At 42.7% G+C, this 22169-nt stretch overlaps 1 protein-coding gene across 1 annotated transcript in view; it reads left to right on the plus strand.

Moving 5' to 3' along the window:
- LOC143354146 (uncharacterized) overlaps positions 1-15861 on the plus strand; it is a 165162-nt gene extending 149301 nt beyond the window's left edge. Inside the window, exons 5-7 of the mRNA XM_076787970.1 lie at positions 2723-2793; positions 12769-13044; positions 15178-15861. Of these exons, the coding sequence (XP_076644085.1) occupies positions 2723-2793; positions 12769-13044; positions 15178-15294 (464 nt within the window). The 3' untranslated portion in view covers positions 15295-15861. The remainder of the gene's footprint in view (positions 1-2722; positions 2794-12768; positions 13045-15177) is intronic.
- Positions 15862-22169: the final 6308 nt, after the last annotated feature.

Below are 22169 nucleotides of genomic sequence, written 5' to 3' on the forward strand. Positions count from 1 at the left end.
ATAACCGAGCGGACAATGCAGGTCGCGGATGCTTAACGAGCTCTGCGAAATAGAGAAAAAATTAGGGGAACGTGTCGACTAATTAGAACGAGTCCGCAGCAATGCGAATATGAAGAAATGAAAGGATACAATTTTGAAACGGGGTAGAAATAACTGAAATATTAAGTAAGAAAAATGGTATATGCGCTTTAACATTACAGAGCATTACGATAGAACGCATTGCGCGTTGTTAATGCCTGTACCGAGTAATTGACTGACAGAGAACAAGAATCTATATAATCGACAATACGGGCACTTTCGAAAAGGTAACTCATGCTAATTTTATTAGTTCTGATTTTCTTGTTTACAAAATCGTTCTATACTTCGACCTACTTTGTACTTCGATCTTATTTCGATCTCTGACAATTACACTTTGTCCAACAAGTCTTTTCAATTCTACTCGATAAGGGGAGAGTCAGCATAGAATCTTTCTAAGTAGAACACGTCAATGCATGATCAGACATGGTCGAAACGGTATCAAACAGCTTTCGAATAGTTGGCAGATACGTGGAGGCTTTTCGAACGAGCGCTTGGAGCGTGAACGCAAGGCGCAGATGCGTCGTCCAAAGATGGAATTGATAAACGGGCGCGATTCTCATAAGAGCCCGGGCGTCATACAGTTTTCACCTCGTCCGAAATTGAAACACCCGCGAAATCGGTCGGCGGCCAATATGAGAGCCGAGAAGGACTCTTCTATTCCGTGACCGTTGATCGATCCCCGTGAACGATCCGGAAATATCGGGGCCGGTAGACCTCGAACGGCTCGATGAACTTCGAATCCGATTGATTCCTCGACGAATATCAGTCTCCGTGTGCGTGGCCACGTAAAAATAGCAACGGGGCCACCGGGCGTACAGGGCACCGGGGCGCAGGATAAAGGATATTTCGCATGGAAATGAATCGCGATCGGCGCCGAAGTGGCTCTCGGCCATCGACAGATAGCCGCACACGCCCGGCAATAATTCTGAAAAATTGTTCCGCTCCTCTGAGCTCGGTCTGAGATTTCAGCGCATAAATCGTGCTCGTTCCACCGGTCTCCCGTGATATATCGGTGTTTGCAAGTGTTCCCGGAGAGATATTACAATCGTATATTCTCGATGTATTGATACAAAATGGCTTTTCGTGCCAGGGAGCCTCGCACGCTCGCCTATCGCTGACCCTGATCCACTAAGCTCCGGTTCTACACGGATTTTAATCGAGAACGCCAGGATAATCTACTTAATCTTTCGGGACACGTTTTTACGTACATTACCGGACTGGAGTCACCATAAGCTAATCAATTCCTGACATTTCAGTAGAATTTCATCCGCGGACTGTTTAAATCTGTCGAAACTGTTAACAGAGGTAAAAGGATTTCATTTTTCGGGTCGCGATATTCGACCGTAAAAAACGCCAATTCCCGCAGAAATCTGCAGTCCGATTGTCAGGAATCCACGTGGAATACTTGATAAAACGTACGACCTATTAAGCTTTGATTCTAGCTTGCATTTCATTCGACCGTTTCGCATTTTTATGGTCGAATAACGAACAGTTAAATTCTTTTTCCGTGTATTTCCAATTTCAATGAAATTGCTGATCTGTGAAAGCTGCGCCTCGCTGATTTTCGCGGGCCTTTGGAGGTCGGAACAAAGAATTGCCGATAATACACGTGGAAACGCGTTTGTAGTATATTAGTTTGAAATTATCGGGGGCATATTTATCGAAACTTTTCCGATTCGATCCGCAGTGTCCGTCACACTCTAATTCGGACCCTTATTTTTGGCAGCATAGGGGCACCGGGAAACGTCAGAAACTTTCCCGTTCGAAGTCTGCGGGCGCGAAGAATCTTTTCGCCTGCGACAAAGTTTCGCCGAAGAGTGCACACCTCCCGTAATTGCGTTCCCTCCGTCGATAATTTTTTTCCTCGGCCGAAGTTCGTTCAACACTTCGCGAGAAGCTGCTTTGGCGGAAGCAGTTTTTCCAAACCTTGCCACCTTTCTATACAAATATTCCAACAGCCTCACGAATACGTGACAGAAAATTTTTAATGAACCGTCGGACGTCGGACCATTCTTACAACTATATAATTAATAATGTTCAGGACGTTCACAGCTTCATCTGGCAATTTTTTAAAATATATTTTTGAAGGCATTCCTTGTAGACAATGCAGTTCATTTAATTACTTCGCTGGATACCGAACAATGTTGTGATACTCCGGGTCAAAGTGAACCCGGACTCCGCCGTCGGAGGTTTGAACCACATAAAGACTTGGTCGAGTTTCAGAGGAAAAGAGACCGCGGAAATTTTTGATCGTTAAATTAGAGAAGGCTACGCCGTAAAACATTTCATTCGCGGCGAGAGGGTTTAAATTGTAAATTACAACGGCAGGGTGGGACGGGAGTACGGCAAAACCTGTCGGCGAGTCGGAGAAAGCCGTAAAATATTCCTTGCTGTTACCATGGCGGAACGATCGGTTGAGCGATTTCGGTTTTACGATTGCGCCGTTCAATTTCCGTGGTCGTCCGGGTATCGAAGACACAGAGGGCAAAGGGCTGATAAGGCGAGGCGAGATAGCGCGAGCGTAATTGGAGCATTGAAGTAGCGCAGCCGGCTAACTATGCACAGCGTTCCGCGGAGTTAGTATTCCGTCCCGTTGCCAACGGTTAGATCCAATTTAATGTTCTGCTCGCTCCTTGGATTTCAGATCTGGACACGATGCTATATGGATACACGAACAACATATACGTGCTGGACCACACGCCCGAATCCTTGCCGGTGAGTATACCATTCAAAACGCAGAGACGTGGCCGGGGTGAGGGAGGGGGCGAGGGAGAGAGAAGGACAGAAGAGGGCCAATTAGACGCAACTATTACTGCGGGATTGCGCTATCCCGCGTACGCACGCGCTTTTAAGTTGATTAACGGGGATCGCGCGGCACGTAGACGCGCGTTCACCGATTCCAAATTAATATCGAAACGGGTCGGGCCGCGTACCGGGTTCGGAAATTGGACCGCCAAAGGCATTAGCGTGCCGAACTTCTGACAGTGAAAAACCGTAATCGCGTTGCGACCACTGTACCACGGTATCTGGTTTTTCGGCAGACAGCTTTTTGTACCGGAGAGTAATTAACTATGACCTAATGGACCGCCCGGACCATTTTTACTCTCTATGTGCTCATTTTCATGGTGAATTACCGTAATAATAGTGGCTACAAAAGAACGTGGCAATAATGAACGGATCATTTGCAGAAACGTGAAAATTTAAAAGTTCGTGACATTTCTATTTGGGTCTCTGCGATCGTATACATCATTTTATGATTAGTTTTATGTATCTCGGTTACTGTGCCTGACCATTCCTCGAAAATTCTACTTACGGTATTCAACATCCTAGTTCGCAGTGGGCGATTTGGTCAGACGCACGCTAAAGGAAATTAGCATTGGCGGAACAGGGTAACTACATGGCTTACCACAGACAGTACTTGAAGCTAATAGTAACGTCCAGTCATGGTGAGACATTGGAAAATCGCATACAAAGCGTCTCCAAAATCGCAGTACAACCTAGATCTGCATTATCTGATACACAAAATAAAAACACAGAAAATAGACAATATTCTCAACATGTCTGACCTTAGCTTACCATTTCTACTTCTAGAAAGGCTCAAGCTTTTGCTCGCTAAGAAAACCATGATTTCACCAATGCACCTGACTTACAAAATCTCTCACCACCGAAACAAAATTACAAGTAAAGAATATTAGACTGTTTCCTCGTCATTTTTAGTCTAATAAATTTATCTTGATAAATTATCGTCTTCAATGTGCCCAGACTTGCTTCTCTCTCATATAATAAACCATGATTACAAAGTCTCCAGCTAACTAAACAAACTACAGAAAAATTGATACTACACTTTTTCTTTACCTTATCACAAAGAATCATCTCTCCAATTTTTTTCGAGATCGTGGAATCCCTCAAATGATTTTTAATGGCCATTGCGGTCGCGTATTGACATCGAACGGACCTCGACCATGTCCTCCGACGTGTGTACACGCGCTCGTATATAGTGTTCCGTGTACCGTGTACACAAGGCCGAATGTAATTTGCAGGAATCTCGATTTCGTGGTGACATAGACATTGAATTTCCGGTATCTCACTGTGGAGAATTGAATCGATCAATCAGTCGCAGTTCAGGGTAATTAGGTGGCACGATAAAGTGTTTACCAGGGCGGCGGCGTAAACGAGAGATATATATGTATATTTCGTCCTGGAGACACTTGTCCATGGATAAATTCATTTCAAAGCCATTACGGCGGCCCCGCGGGGCTTATAAAAATATTTTACTTGTAGAAACAAGTTGCTCGCCGAATTAACACCAACGCGCGAGCCGAGTCCGAGCTTATTTATTCGCCACCGAGGCCGGGGCTTGCTTCGATGTTTGAGCACGATTATCGAGCCACCGTTTGCGGATGTCCGTGGACTCTTCGCGAGAATTAACCGGCCTTAATTGGTCTATATACTGGGATACAGTGGTACTCTGCCATCGACGGCAGTTCGCGACAACGCGAATGTCAGTAGATCATTTGCCAGGCTTGAAAAAATATTTTACCAAATACCGAGAGTGTCATATGTGTGCGAAACGATAGTAAAATAAAAGGACAATCTTTCGCGAGTGGCACTGTCATAGTTTCTATATGTTTAACGTTGTCTTATAATTAATTGCGTACCGACGATAACTGGAGATTTATCGCAGCGGTTGACTATTGCTTGATCTTTCTGCTCGGCATACATATAATCTAATTCTTACACTGTATTATTTATGTTTATCTGATTGTCTGCTGTCCTATACTTGTCAATTAGCATCGGGGTGCACCGGAAAACACATATTACTAAATTGTCTGATTAATGCTTGATCCTTCTACTTACAATGAGCTCGAACGACTGTACAACTACTATCTGCAAATATTCGCATAAGTATATGCAATCAACAATGAAAAGGCACTGTATAATACATGGTCAAGCATTTCTAAACGATGTTACACCTTCGGAAATAGTTTCTTTCTTTCAAAAATTTATTTTAGAATTCGTCGAAAACAAACGTCTATTTTCAACCTCGCTGAGACAAATTCGTGTAATTCCCATTAACTATGAAATGTTCAGGCGAATAAGACCGGAGTGAAATCATAGAAAGCATCACGTAACTAATTAAATAAAAGACGAACGAACCCGATGGCACCGCGATCGGCGCGAGCAAAAGTAAATTCGCTGCTCGGTCAATTTAATAAACGCCACCAATATCGCGTGCTCGTTTAACATTTCGTTCGAGCAACTTCTCCTCGGTTCTTTCCGACATCTGAGCCCCGTCTCCGGAGAAAAGCGATCCAATCAACGGGCACTGTGTACAAAACCGTAAGAGTATGTGTAAAGAAACTTCAGCTATCCGGTATCCGCGGCGAGAAACTTCGCGTCGCTTCGAAAATGTCGCCCGCGCGAGGGAACTTCCGCGGAAAATAGTCGAGCGGCGTGTTCGCGGTAACTTCAATAAACGAGCTCGTTACAGGACGCCCTTGTACGAGGAATATTCTCTGGGAAAATCGTGGAGAGCTCGCCCCCGGATCGCTGCGAATCTTCGAATCTTTAGCGATAACGAGCGAGGAGTTCCCCGGACGACGACGACGATAACTCGACCCGGGTAATTGAATCAAAAACGTTTCTCGGAGCTTTTAATTCGCACGGGAACACAGCGAAGACACAGCCGAGAAATTTTTGCCAGCAGTCTCGCGGGGTTTCGCGCAGTTCCCATGATGCTCGTGTGCGAACCGAGCCCGAGAATTTTCGAGGGGGAAAAAAGGTCGGCGTTAACTTGTCCTTTTCCGTTCGAGCTATTTATCAACGGCGAAAGGAAAGTTCGCTCTTGGAAATACGAGAACAGGCTGGATACGATTCCCACGGGACAGGACTATGTCCAGTCGCCCACCCGATACATCGAATCGGGTTTCGACTTGTTATCTGCCGGCATTTGATCTTTTCGCCGTTCCTCGTACGCTCTTTTGTCTGCTACCAGAGATCCTGGGGACGACGGCCTCGTTCTGGCTCGTCCTTACTTACAATGGACTGAACACTATCCCTCTAAGGATAAAAGACTCTCCCTCTACGGGGGAAATAATTGTTATGAGATCCGTACCTGGAACAAACTTTTCTGTCTTTCCGTTTCCGTGACAAGAGGAACGGTTTTCTAAAACATTTCCATTTAACCCTTCGTCGCATAATTTTCTTCTGAGCTACGTTCTAATTATTACGGTTAAACTTTATATCAGGAAACCAGAAACTTTTAACTTAAACGTAATCCTACAATTTTTGGCGATAAAATGCCGAAAATCCAAGGTTCAATCCTAGGAGATCAGTAGTTCAAAAGTTGTGCGTGTGTAAATATGTGTGATTTCCAACGTTCTTGACAGGTAAGGGCGCTGCTATGTTGGTATACAGAGACCGGCTGTTATTTTTCTCTGTGTGACTTTGTAAAAGACACTCCTTACTGATCGAAAGTTTTACCTTGGAGACCTGCGTAAATTTTAGTTTGAGGTCGATTGATTGATTTTCTGCAGAATCTATCAGTTCTATTGGAATTGGAGTGATAGAGGACTGAATTGGAGAACAGAGAAGTTTTGGAATTTTGTTGATATAGCGAACGATAGAAGAATATGAATTGGAAGAATTTTTTGAAGATTCTGCAAGCATTTAGCTGAACGTTTTGTTTTTAATTTGTTTGAGGCAGGATCTTTCTTTAACATGTTTCCAACCTGTCCAGTTTAGTCGGGCTTGTCAGGTGCACCGTGGAATCGCTGTCAGTCTCATGAAACTTTCATCAACAGGAAAAACTTCGTGGCCCCGGGACCTAAACTTTGACTGGACAGACCAAATATTATCTCTCGGTGTAGCTCGGAGAGGGAAAGCTTCGTTTTTCAACGAAAAAGAACAACGACAGACGTTGTTTAACCATCAAATATACTTTCCCCGAGGAACCTTCAACGGACGATTGTAGAACCGTGGAAATAATTTACGAACAACTTGTAATACCACCGTGTCCCTCCTTCTTTGTCAAATATTACTTCATTAAGCCTAAATTATTCTTCAGAATCTACAATCTTAAAAAGTCTGTAGATCAATATTGAAACATGCCCAGAAAAATAATTGGACCCTCTGTTAGGTCAAACCGACCCTGCCATTACTGCTTTCAATGAAGAATAAATATTTCCACAATTCGATGAGCAAATTTTCTACTTTTCCACTTCGAAAAACTCGCAGTGAATTTTATATTGCAGGAACTTCGTACAGTAATTTTTGCTCGCTTTAACGAGAGTCCGAAAAATTAGAAAACCAAGATATCATCGTTAAACGTCGGTTCCAAGTAAAACAGCAAACTGTTCAACATTTTCTACTGTAACGAACTTCAATCAAATCCCACATCACAGAAACCACTGGAAATAATCTGTATGAATTCTCGCAGTGCGAAAGGAAAAATGACAGAACAACCCGCACAGGTCGAATCAGTTGAAACTTTCGTTTCAAGCGAGAGATGCACACCATCGAATAATCTAGTCCATCCGAATCGACGGGAATCCGTAAGATTACTCGAAGGTACTTAACAAACAGGTGTAAAGAATAAAGTTCCGGCTGCCCGGCTCGGATCCATTGAATCGGTGTCGAGTTTCGGCGGCCATTCTTGGCTGCTTTTCGGTGAAGCGTTTGAGCGCGCGTTAAGCTCCGCCGTCGAAGAGTTCTCAGCAGCGGGTTTCGGGTAACGGAACGCTCGGCAAAAGCGCATCCCGTTTCCCGTAAGCGTTTACCGTTCGGCCAATAGTTGGACGCAGACGCTTTCAGAGCTGTGCCGATTTCCGAGGTTCCTTTCGACCGCTTGATACCGCCTCCAGACGTCCCTGGATTCGCCAAAGCCGAATTTAAAAGAGTACTCTGAGCGCCATTTTTAAGAACCATATAGAATTGTTTTCAATCGAAAACAAAACTCAGTAAAGTATCGACATTTTACAGACATATTTACTATTATTTGGAGTGTATGATGTATTTCTACCAAGCCAAAATACTTGAAATTGAGCTATTTCCATTGACGCTCCCTTTGATGTAATTTTTAGTTCTTCTTTGGGATCTTTTAAAATGAGAAGACAATTTCATATCAACCTTTCGCACACATATTTACTGTTATTTGGAGTATATAATATATTTATTTCCAGCGAAAATACTTAAAATTACACGAACAAAGTATGCTATTTCAAGCATCTGTATCTTTTTTAATTCTACGAATTGAAATAGTTTATTTGCGCAGAAATATTTCTAAAGACTTGATGAAAACAGTAAAAAAATCAGCATTTTTTGAATCAGAAAAACGGTTTAATCGCAGCAACGGCGTCAACGAATCGACGCGGTTCCTCGAGTTATCCCGCGCAAATAGACATTTAATAATGCATCATCGGGCCAGGAATTATTAACGCGCGTACCGAGTGGATTAATTGTTTTTTGAATTAATGAAGAGCTGACGCAGCCGGTCTAATGGAAAATGTCCCGCGGTCTCGCCCGTGATGCTTCTCGCAAGCTCCTTTGTCGTTGCTAAATATTATTGTTGCAAATATCGTTCCTCGATTAATCCTGTACCGTGCGCGCGAATAAAATCGTTTGAGCATCAAAGAATTGAATCGAGAGTTGCTATAATTAATTCGCATACAATATGTAATTACTCGATTCGCTATGTCTGCGATGTTTCTCGCGAGAAGCGCGAAACAATTAAAGAATAAATTATCATTAAGGAATTCAAGAATAAAGAGTAAATCACGCTAGTAGTAAAATATTGCGTGAAGCATTAGGACGTTCTATGTCGCTACGTCTCACGTGTGCATGAGCTACAATTTACGTTCATAAATAATTCATCAACCGAAAATAATTGAAAAATTCATCTCCCGCTCGGAGTTGACTATAGAGCGTAAAAAATGCACCATTGAGTTAAACTTTACCTCAGGAAACCAGCAATTTTTAACTGTTTTTTATGTAATCCTGTAGATTTTGGTGAAAAAATTCCGAAAATCCAAGTTTCAATCCTAGGAGATCCAACATGGCGGCGCCCCTTACCTGTTTTATATTGCCCATCTTGTTCCTACGGATATCTAGCACGTACCTCATGTCACTCCAATTAATAAGTGCGTTAACAACGTGTGATCTCGGCTAAAAATAATTAGAAAAAAGTAATTCGCCGAGATCCGTAATTGCTCGATTCGTTAGATCGAATTCCGCGAATAGAGCCAGTTTCGCGGACTTTTCGCGCGGTTCGTTACCGATACGTTTCGATACCCGGAAACAGTGTGTACGAGAGCTTAACGCGTTTTCACGTGTCACCGGAGCTCTCTAACAACCGGCCAAATATGATCGTCAAGCAAAGCCTCCGTGGAAAAGTTTCTTCGTGCGTGAGCCGCGGATCGTTCCAATTATTTTCTTCCAGGGAAACGATCGCCGCGCGTTCGCATTCTAATAGCGTTAACCGCGATCGTTTGTTCCTGCGAGGGGTCTCACCCAGGCTACCAGGCCACGGTTTTAATGATCCGACCCCGATAATTAAGCACGCCTGCCTCCTGTCCACGCGAAATTTAATCAACGTCGCGCGCGCGCCTGGAGACGCGCCGGGACAGGAAAAGCTTTTCCCGAGATTTCTGTATTTAGAACGCTTTTATCAGGAACTCGAACAAGCCCCGACCTCGAATTCCTGCCTATTCCCGGCACACAGAACCTCTCAGACAATATTAGCTAAATAATGCATGAGCAAAGGCACGCGTGAGCACACGGGACACCTCAGGATTTTCTGGCGGAGTCTGCCGGCGCAGTCCTTTGTGCTCTCGGAAAAGAGAAACGGTGACGCTTTCGTCTTCAGCTTCGTTTGAATTACAAATTCTTGGCTGGTTCATTCATTCTCTTGATTGAAATTGCTGGAAAAATTGGTCATTGGTCAGAGTGAAGATCATTTATCAGAAATCTTCAGTTTGAAGCCTTTCTAACAGTATCTGTTAAAATTCTATAAGTATATTTTATATGCTGAAAGAGGGAAAAATATTAACCTGATGATTCAATCACAATCCCTCGGATTTTTTGCTGAAATTCTCATAGTTGACAGGAGAATTAGAAAAATTTTTATCTGATAAAAACGATAAATTTTTTCCTCCATATACTTTTATTTATACGATTAAATTTTTGGACTTTACAGAAACTATTTCTTCAAATTCATTGTATAAAGTAACCAACAAAATTTTTTTTCGTATGCTTCAGCTTCAATGTTCGTTCTCGATTCCACGAATATCACGATAAAAATTTATTTTATCTTTTAAAAGCTTTTGTTATAATTCGATCTTTATGCATACGCAGAAAATGCTGTCGAATAAAGTCCGGCAAAATTAAAATTTTAACGAATCCGTGAGCGAATTTAATATTTTTCCGTTCCGTAGCAAAAATGTTTGTTAAAGCAAAAAGCTCTGGTTCGTTTGGTTCGTTAACGCGTGGATATGTGCATAAAAGTCTGCAGTCTAGTTACAATAATTGAAACGAAAACCTTGTTCATCTTTGATACAGTTTCGTTTCGGTATATTTTAGATGCTGGTACTCATTATAAACGCGTGTACGGTGCAGTCTAGTAATGATTACACTCTCACAGTCTCATAGTATCTAAAACTGTTAATGACGTCTTAGTGGACGAACATCGTTCCTCGACCCACATCGCCGTAACACAAATTTTTCTGAAATTCTACCATTAATTTTAATATATTTCCATTTCTAAAGAACCTCCGGCTCGTATATACAATTTTTAAACGTTAAAAACTTCCTGGAACTCGTGCAAATAAAACTGTTCCTTTCATATTATTTTTGAGCAATTAAAACCACTAATGCTGGAATTAACATTTTACTTTTACCTAGTTACAATCAAGCTTCTGTACTCTAATAATATGCTTTATAATAAAAATTTAAGATAATGTTCAATCAAATGTGCAGGCAATAAAACTCCACTTGTTAGTTGGTATCAAAGTACACATTTTTAACTAACCAGTTACGCAGAAAATAAAATTTTATTGAACCCCGCCATAACGAAGATACAAATTATTTTCTAATCGATTGTGGGGAAATTATCTTCAGAATAAAAATTGCCATGAATGTTCAATCAATTACGATAGGAAATAAAATTCTACATTACCTCGAATTTAATATGCTTCGCAATCAAAATTTATAGCCGAGAATTCTGCTGTCTAATGATTGAAATAAAACTGAAACAAAGGAATCATAATAGCACAAGGACTAGTGTCGAATACATCGTTTTATGATTGGTTTCGCGTATCTCAGTTATTGTGTCTGACCATTGCTCGATAATTCTACTTACAGTATTGAACATCCTAGTCCTGAGTGGTACAGAGCGATTTGGTCAGACGCAAGCTGAAGGAATTAGCATTGGCGGAACGGGGAAAATATATACCTTACCGCAGAGAATACTCGAAGCTAGTAGAAACGTCCAGTCATGGTCAGACATTGGGAAAGCGCATACAAGACGTCCCGAAGATCGCAATACAATCTAGAACTGTATAATTTGGACAAAATACAAAAAGACTAATGATTGAAATAAAATTGAAACGAGGGTGTATACTCGCAAAATGGTATTTGAACGTGTTAGATTGGTATTCTGCGGGCTGCCAGAGGGTTTGCAATCGCCAGATAAATTCGATTAGCCTTCGGCGAAGGTGTTCGCGGTCGTTTTCGCGTTTCTGCATCGTTGGCTCTCGTTAGTCCGTCGGGGGAAGAGCTCGTTGCGCCGGAAGGGCATTATTCTCTTAACGAGGTAAGACGTATCTCGCGAGAACCTCGTCTCTTTCTGCTGTCTCATTCGTTTCGCATCGGCGAGAAGAGAAAGCGGGAAATAGAAAGCCGAAGAGAAAGAGAGAGAGAGAGAGAGACAGAAAGAGAGTTTCTTTGAGACCCTCCACCGCGAACACGCCCCCGGCAAAACGGATTTTCTAACGACGCCGCTATGAGCCACGCCAAAAAGTCACCGTCTTTCTCGAAAGCGGCAGAAAAAAAAAGAAAATAGAAAAGAAACGTTCAAAGGAGACGGTGACGAGGCCTTTGCGCGAACTCCGGCGTGCAACTTACCCTCCCTTCTCTGTCCTTCTCTCTTTCTTTTCTCCCCTCTTTCTTCCCTCCATTTCTCGAAGGTTCGGATTGTCAAAGAATCTCATTCTCTCAAGCTGACTCACTACCGCCATTTATTATAATCAACGGTTGTTCCGGAAACGAGCGTAATTTCCCACGCGAGAACGAGGAACGGCCTGGGACCTTAAAAGCAACCCCCGACCGGCCTTCAAACATCATTTCTTGCAATCCGCACTCTTAAATATTCAAACGCTTCCCGCGATCAGGAAACCTTACTTCCTGATATATTTTTTCGGTCCAGCGAATCCTTTGCAAGCCTCTTTGCGACGAGATTTATCTTCAGTAGAACGAGACATTTGCACAGAATAAAATGAAAATCAATTAACCGAGTGACAATCACGATGCACTCGTCGATATATGGCAGGGGCGGGGTGGGGTAGAAATTAAGTCAGCGAGGTTATAGTACAAGGCATCAGGGAACATTCAACCGGCACGGACAGTGCATGATATCTCCGGGCCAGAAATGCGATTGCCATGAATGTTCAATGACTGATAATCATTCTTGAACCGCAGGATATGGACATGCTGCAACTGTTCGCATCGCCAGCGGGTCGAGCACTGCTCACCAGTGACAATCGGCCGAGAGGATCGACGTCGACCTCCTCCTTGTCTCGAGAGTCCTCTTCGAGGCTGAAGAGCGGCAGAAGACCATCGGGCACTGGTACAGTCAGTGCGCCGACCTCGCCGCCGAGGCAACGAAAATCCAGCGCCGAACTGTACAAAGAGGCTGTCGAGATACTTGGTCTCACCTGTTCGTTGACTGATAGCTGCCGATGCATCGACTGCCAGGTGAGTCTCCTCCGACTACCTCGGTTCCCAACCGATTGTGGAGCATTTTTATTTTTACCACCCTGTGCCATTGCATTTTATTCCTTCTGCTTCTTCTTCATCTACGTTACATCTTGTTTCATTTATTTTATGCTCTCACGGTCCGAGAAATTTATTCTCCCATCCTATTGGTGGCCTCTTCCGCTTCCTCTTCGATTCTTTCCCCTGTTAATTTTATTTGATAAAAACTGGTAAAACCGTATATATTTAACGAAACAAAAATCGAATACATAAGCTCTCTATAAACCGGAAAAGCACACACTCGAAGTTCTCGACAGTGTCGCTAATTAACTGCGAACAATCCAGGACTTAGCAAAGCGCATCGTAAGAGGTTTTCGCTGAAGATCCCTGTGATTCGCGCACAGATCAAGGAACGGGTTAAGAAATTTTTATCCGTCGGAGCCGGAACGCCAATTCCCCCGGAATAGAAGAACCTCCTCCATCCCCCGGAAACGATTCCAAATCCCAGCAGAATGAGCTCCTCCCTTCCAATTACAAGGATCGAGGGAACAAAAAAAAAGAATCGAACGTCCCCGGTCCCGTGAATCTCCTCCGCAGTCGGAACGCGCGACGTATAATTGCATCCACTTTGCGAAACCGCTGTAACACGTCGCGCGCAATTACAACGAACCAGTATAGTAATCTCCGGAACGAACCGTCGTGGTTGTGTCTCTATTTAAGAAGCAATCGGCTGACCGCCGGTTATAATCACGAACGATCGATCTCTCCCTCTCTCTCTCTCTCTCTCTCTCTCTCTCCCACTCTCTCCCTGGTCTTTTTTTTTTTTTGTTCTATTTTTTCCGTCGCTTGCCCCGCGTAAATATTCGAGCGTGTGCCGGTTTTATCGAGGACGCATGGTCCACCGCGGTGCTCTCATTTTTGGAACGGTAATGAAACAGAATGAAACAGCCGGAGGATGGAAGCACGGTGTCCGAATTTAATTAAAAATTTTATCGCGTTGCCGGCGATCTTTGTAATTGCCACCGCGTGGCCACTCGGCTTTGCGTGCGCTCCCGATTACACCGGGAATTCGAGCTCCTAATGAAACGATCTAGCCATTTCGATGGCAGCTCGAGGCTGTAGATCCGCGACAAACTTGAATATGAAATGTACAATTTGTCCCTTACGTTAACTTCATATTCGTTCCCGAGTGTAACGCACTAATATCCAGCTTTAATACATAACTAAACCACGTTGCATAGAAATATCGGCGCCATTTAAAAACACGAATGTAACTGGACGTTTTATCTTTAGCAACAACCGCTTGGCTGCACCTAAAAATCCAAAGTTATTCTTACTCAGTATGAATATGGTTGTAGCCGGAATGAAAAAGAATATACTGACAATTTGTAAAAATTAAGACATTGAAATCAAATTTTCGATTTTTCCATTCTTTTTTTTTTTTATCTTTAACAGCTTGTGGAAAGTAGGACAAATTTTATTTTGGCATGATTCCAGGTCCGGCTACAGTTATACATGCGTTGAAAAGGCGCCATTTTTAACTCGTACACCAATTGACCAATTTCGATGAAATTATCAGCATGCGTCCAACCTATATGAATCTACAAAACATATTTTTCATATTTTCGTTACAGGTGCATACAGAAAAATTATAAAACGCAATTTTTACTATTTGTCCTTGCAACTTCGTCTGAACATAATTTTTCCAAAATTTTCATTACACGTCACCTAGAAAACTAAACTATCTAGCTTAGTAGAAAAACTAAAATCGTTTGATTCGTTCGTATATGTTATTAATAACCTCACTGCGTCCTCTAAGAAGTTCTAATCACTGCAACCATAAAATAAATCGTAGTACAAGGGGTTGAAGTGTGTGCCATCAATTATGATTGTACAGTGATTTCTCTATACATGTCGCCAAGGCCTGGTATACCGCAGGGTATACCCCGTGAGGGGCCACGAAGCTCGACGGGCCTCGGACGCCTAGAAGAGTATATCTCCTGGACGATACAGGACGCTGACAAGACCCGTGTTGTTGACATATATCGAGAGATCACTGTATCTTGTTTGGCGTCTTATAAATAAGAAATTGAAGTTTCGAACGAGGCATACTAACGACTTCACTCTTTCTAGAGCAACTACTTCGACTGCGACGACGACTGCGGGGACGCGAGAACGGAATTGGCTGCGGGCACTCCTATTCTACTGGACCACGCTTTGTCGCATCCGCTGACATGTTCCATACAGTAGCAGCCGACCGTCGCGTAAACATTCCGAAATCGGCCCACTGTTAACCCGCTCCGCCGCATCCACGAGCAAGTAAAGAGGAGAAACCCTTCGAGACGAAGCGGACAGAGAGAGAAAGAAAGAGAGAGAGAGAGAGAGAGAGAGAGAGAAAAAGCGAAAGAAAATTATTCGACGCGTGGCGCTTCGATCTCGATGTTCAAACGCTTCGACGACGATCGACGTGAACAGTGTCAAAAGGCAAATCGAGTCAACAAAGAGAATCTCTACGATAAAATAGGAGCAGCAGCGAGAGCACACATCTCGACAAAACGAACGTGAAACGCCGAAGACTTGCACGACGGTCTTGAATCATGCTCCATTGACCACCACCCTCGAGCTTCTTCTTGCGGTCTTGATTAGATTGATTGCGTTTCGCGACAAATAAGCTCGACCCATGTGTTCAGTTCGGCGCACGCTGCCGGCGGAAGCTTCAACGTTTTTACCGATCTGCCAATTAACGAGGCAAATTTCAATCGCTATTAACCGAGATCGATCCCTCGGTGACGTCTTCTCGCCTTTTCCACTGTTCTAGATACTCTGTCGATCGGTTCACTCGTCAGGCTATATTCATAGAGTCAAAACAGTGTTATTCGACGTTTCTCTGTCTCAGAAACCAATTTTTCTAATTGGTACGTATATATACATATATGTATATACAATATATGTATACATATATATATATATATATATATATATATATATATATATATATATGGCTTTTCGAAGGAAGAACAACTCCGCCGGCAGTGTACGCGTACCAAAGCGTTTTCTAGAGAACAGAGACCTCTGTAAAAATTCTGTAAAGTATTCCTGCGCCTGAGTTGCGTCGACTGTTCGACGCAAGGTATATACGTTCTAAGAGTTTTCTACCTGGATTTTTCGTTCGGTTGCCGTGCATTTCCCGACCATTTCTCGCATAAAAACAGTACAATGAATGATTTGCTGTCGACCAGTGTAATTTACGGACAATATCAGCGGTATAAGTGACACTCAATCGTTCGATGTAATTATGTTCTACTTGTTCGTACGACGCTTCGAGACAACGGCGTACAAAAATCTTCCGCGGATCGAGATCGCCGGTCGCGGAAATCCGGCGGTGAATCCCGGAGAAACGGTCTCTCGTGTATCTTCTACACGGCCGTCGATAACGCGCAGTAAAAGATTCTAATTACATCGTTCGCGAACGCGAGACCAGCGACAAATCGAATCTCGGCCTGGCTCAAGAAATCGGACGAATTCGACGCACGCACGCCAAAACGATGACACGCGGCAAATTGCGGATTACAATTAGCGGTAACGATCGTTTGCTAGGTGACAGTTGAACGTTTTTGTCGAAACGCGACGATTCTGTATTATTATATTACATACGTACTCGTGGTTGCGTACACGGAATATTTATTACACGTTTTATTATCAATTCCGTACTATGGTTACCATTATTGCCGGACTGCGGACTTTCATGCAAATCATTTTCGAAGTCGATCAAAAGAAACAGAGAGATTACAATATACTTTAGATTTGCAAATTAATTCGTAGCCCTTTCTTCAGGAACTTAGTGATATTATTCTACTCTCCAGAATGATCCCCACCACTTTCTATGCTTGCGAGCAATCAATTCCAACATGGTGGTTGAAAGACTTAAACTCGGAACGAAGTTGCGATCGATTAGAAGAGCCACGAATTAATTCGTACGCCAAGTAGTTCTTTCGATGATTTCAACAAGTCAAAAATAATGTAACAGTACTCTTAAATTCTTCTGATGTATTCTCGTTTCTTCCATTTTTGCCATAAAGCATTAAATCCGCAGTCTATTTACCCTTACTCGATCCAACCCTCTGTATGCTATGCCGGAGTCATGCGTGACCCGTCGCGGTGGGGACAAGAGCGACCGTTAATATGAACAATTTTATTCCGATATAAAACGACGGTTTTTATTTCGTAATAAGAAAATCGTAGCCCCTCTTCTTTTTCCTCTATATCCGAAATACGACGAAAGCCGGTCCCGAGCCATCGCCTTATATCGAAAGAAAACTGTAGTGAAATATCGGTGTGGGTCAGAAATGACTCTGGCATAGGACCTAGAACTCGCAGGAGTCCGAGGGTTAAGTATCTAGTAAGGTGTGTTGTAGGACGATTAGGGTTCGCGAGGAACGACAAGGCGGAAATGAATAGGCGAACTGCACGGAGAGAGAGAGAGAGAGAGAGAGAGAGAGAGAGAGAGAGAGACAAATCTATAACGAGAGGAGTGTAAGGTTATATAAATATATTATATTTATAATATATATATAGAAAAAGAGAGAGAGAGAGAGAGAGAGAAAGAGAGAGAGATAAGCTGTACGTCGATATGTTGAGTATATGAGTGCGATTGAGTTTTATAAAACTAACCTTGCGTTAAGTGTTCTGGGTTCAGTTAATAACGCGTTGACTGCCGCATCGATTCTCCTGTCGGAGGACATCGTTAATTTTAATGAGGTCACGAAGTTACCTTTTCGAACTTCGCGGCTCGGTTAACAGGATTAAGCGTTCATTGGTGCTGCGCGCCATTCGAGCATTGTGTTGCCATCGAACGGGCTCGCCAAAGTCGCAACGCTTCCCTCGTGTCGGTCTTTGTACCTTTTCTTTGACAGCTGTCGTGGAACATCGTTGCGAACTCTGCACTGTTTTTGGCGGAAATTTGGACATAAGGAATTAAATTGGGCCACAATCGACGCTCAATTCTAGCGAGATTTAGTTCCCAATTTAATTCATATATTTTATCAGGGAAAATTATAACTAGAGGTAATGGGTCGAGTCAAATTGATCCTAACAGTGCACGATAGTTATGGAAATTATCGTGTCACTGAGAATGACTTCGTTGCACACAATTCTTATGGTTATTGACGAATTTATTATGTGAAGAATCATAGTGGTCTAAAAACTACTAAATATATTCACTGTTAACGTGTTAACTTTGTTACGTTTCATGCACCGAAAACGTGAAAAATCTGTTTCGCAATAATGTTATATCCACACAAGAGAGTAGTGCTATCGGGCGTTGAAGCCATTTTTAATTGTTAATATGAAGTTAACATAAAAATACGACGGCTTTTAACGAGTTCGCTCGAGACAAAAATAATTTTCGTTCTACACAGCCTCTCCCGGCGGTAAATAATCTTCTATTTTGACAAAATGCTATATCCAATTAGGAGAGCATTAATTGATTGCTCAAACGCTCTGTTGCGTCCTTCTTCGCGCAGCGTTCCCCTTTTGAGACTGTCGAAGTGATGACAGTCGGACTGACGGTTGGATGACAGTCGGATAACAGACGGACTGTCCTCCGTCTGTCTTCGATTAGTTGTAATACAATCTACAGTGTTTTGTGAACGATGCTCGGAGTATAGGCGATTTAAAACCGATTGCTCAAGGTTCTCTTGATCCCCCCACCGTCATCCTCTAAAGGCGTGGCTAAAACGATGGTGGGAAAAGCGACCTTGAGCAGTGAATCCCAGTTCGACTATAGTTCGGAGGATTTTTCGAAAGTTCTCTTTGATTCGATATACGGAGTACACCTGTGCCAATCATAGAGATAATATATACGAGTGCGACAGTCAACGCCGGTGAACGTAAATGATAACTATAAACGACGTAACGATAAACGAAGCTAGGCCTGAGTTACATAGGATCGTGGGTGAACTGAAACACGCGACGAAAGCGAGAACGGACGAGCGAAAGCGCCGAGAGAAAGTGGAATGATGGAACGTGTCTGTGAATGGCTATGGGGGGAGGGGGTGTAGCGTTATGGTGTAAATCTGTGTTAAAAGAGGGAGGAGACTCGCGTTCATGGATGCAAGTGCCAAACTAAAGTTTAATCGTGCGAGGCTCGTAAGCTTAGTTCATTAACGAATCGCAGACGAGCCACAGACCAAAGGTGCAACCTAATCAATACGTAATATCTGAACGAATACTCCTCATCGGAGAACAACAAACGCTTGCAGACACGACTTCAATTGTCTAGGTTGTTTTCTAGCGTGACGAATTCGAGATTGATATTTTTGTAAAATCCTCGAAATCCGATTAATTATGAACGAAGCGATCGATCTTTTGGTCCGCGTGGATCTCGTCTGCGATCGAGACACGTCTCTCCTTGGAGTATCTAGATTACAATACCGATGGTGATACGGCCGAGGATCCAGTTAGTTTTGTTAATCTTTTTAATCTTGTTACACGAACACGTTACTGTCTATCGTGACATACCTTGTTGCTAAGTCTCTCCGTGATCCAGGAATCGATCGTGACCCGTGTCGGTCGATCCCGGTGCATGCGACATTAACGTGCACGAGACGAATCCCCCAGGCGTTCTGATCGAGTTTTATACGTCTACGGCGGCGAATCCAAAGCTTTTTTATCCTTCGATCGTGTTACGGTGTACGTACGATACGCGTGCAGGACAAAATCGATGCACACAAGCACGCGCACGAAAGAGAGTGCGAAGTACGCAATGCACTTTGATCCTTACAGCTCGGTGCTGTCTGACATCGTCCCGAGGATCTGCCAACGCTATACGATCACAATTCTGTCGATAATCGAACGTTTCGTCTTCCCAACTCTACGGCCTCTCAATGATTAGTATTTTGTCCCTAGAAAAAAGTCCCTAGCGATAAGGGTGAAAACATCCCCTGAAGTTCACCATCTTCGTCACCATCTCTCTATGATTATTCAACAATAACGCGAATCATTGAGAAATATTATCCTTACTGTGATCCGTAACATGATCAATACACTGTGGATTTTATGTCATTTATGATAAAAATGAGTGAATACAGTAAGAAACAGTGAAAACTGTAGAAGAATTTAAGAATGTTAGATTGTGGATTTTATGTATTTATAACCAAAACGAATAGATGAAATACGAGACTCTGAAGATTTTAGAAGAATTTATAAACATTGTTACACTATTTCCTCAAATAAAGATCCGCAGTCTAGTCGTTATATTGTCTACAATTTATCAAATTGATTAACAGATGAAATCAATTTTTAATTAAGTCTCAGCTCTCCGAATTGACGTAGAATATTTTTACTTGGCACAAAGGTCCACAGTCTAAAATTGTGTGATTTCGATGTGGACAGCACCGCAGCTCGAGCTCATTCGCAACGTTACTTTCCTACAACGAGGCATGTAATCGACTCTCGAACGTGACGAATTGACGCGCCGCATCGCGGTTCTGACACCGCATTATGAGCGATAGTAGAGCGCTTACGATGCCGGTAAATTTTGTGACAGAGATTTAAAATCAAATAACGAAGCGACAGATGGACGAGGGAGCGGATAGTCAACAAAATAAAAAGTTATAATGCATCGCGTCGATTCGTGACGAGTCCAGGGACTTTAATTTACGAAATATCGCTGCCAATTTTTCTTCGATATTGTCATTAGATGGGATGACAGTAGAACGAGTTACGAGTTCAGGATCGACAGCGTCCGACACGCGAGGATATTCGTACCTACACGTTGGTTTTCTTAATTGTAAAACGTTCACTCGTCTGCTTGACAGGAAAGACAACCGTAGCGACGTGTTTGTATAATCAGAGCATTATTACCGATGTTATTACGTGTAGATAGAGAAACGGAAGTAAGCGATCTTTAATCTGTTAGTGAAGAAGGAGCGGAAGAGAGTCAACGAAATGACAGACTGATTGGCGATTAGCGGTTTTTGCGTTTTCTCATCGCGGTGCGGCGGTCTGTATGCGTTCGTTTTTTCGTGCCAATTTCTATTGTTCGACTGCAGAGTCAAAGTCTGATTAACAGGTAATTTTTTCGAATGTTATCGTTGAATAGTCTGCACCCCCTCCCACCCTCCCCCACCCTCTGATACCCTTGTCGTTACGTTCAGGTAGCATTTCCGACTCTCTTGCGCTTCGAACGCGGCCAATCGATTTTCTAGGGCGATCGTTGCATCGAATTGGCTTTCTCTCATCGACGAAAGTAAACGCGCAATTAATTCAAATACCTTTTCCCGGAGGTTCGAGAGACGCGTTATACCCCTTCGATGGGGCTGGGCGTAATGGTAAACACGTGGCTTCTAATCATTTTATAGTAATTAAATCGTAAGCATGCCGAGGAGAATGATTCTTGCAGCGGCGTACTCTTCGATATGACTACCATTAAAATACGATACAACATACTGCGACGTCGTTTCATTTTAGAACCTGTCCCCTGCTTCATCCAAGATCCAAACATAATCTAAAGAATGATTACCTCGAAATTTTTAATATTCAAAATAAAATTGATTTTTTGGTACAGTCAAACCGCGATGACACGAATTTTGAGAAAATTGAAATTTTTTACTTTTAAAAATAAAAATAAAAAAATTAATATGACTGTATTGTTTTAATATTGTCCATACTCTATCGGATGAGAACGATGAAGCAAAATATTTTAGAGTTTTGGGATAACCAAAACCGGGATTGGGATTTTTCAGGATTAGGCGTCAGGTTAGGATTCCTGGTTTTCAGATGATCATAGAAATTGTTGGAATATGTGCAACGCTCGCTACGTACGATTTTCATGTGAAAACTGTTAGACAAATGTCGTAGATGTCATCTGTGACAAAACAATAGAACTTATATCTCATCTAGTATTGGAAAATTAACGTAGGAGAGCGCTAGTGTTTCTTTCTAAGAAGCTGCATCTGTCGGTAATGTTACTATACCACCACCACAGACGAGGTATAGGCAGGTATAGGAGTAGACCAATCACCATATAGGGTTTCGTGTCTCACGATCTGAAATACTCAGCTGGTCGAGCTCGTGGCCGGCCTCGGGTGAACGAACGCAAACGTAAACCTTTTGTTTACGTCTGT

This window comes from Halictus rubicundus, chromosome 1 (genome assembly GCF_050948215.1).
Source record: "Halictus rubicundus isolate RS-2024b chromosome 1, iyHalRubi1_principal, whole genome shotgun sequence".
Classification (NCBI taxonomy): Eukaryota; Metazoa; Arthropoda; class Insecta; order Hymenoptera; family Halictidae; genus Halictus; species Halictus rubicundus.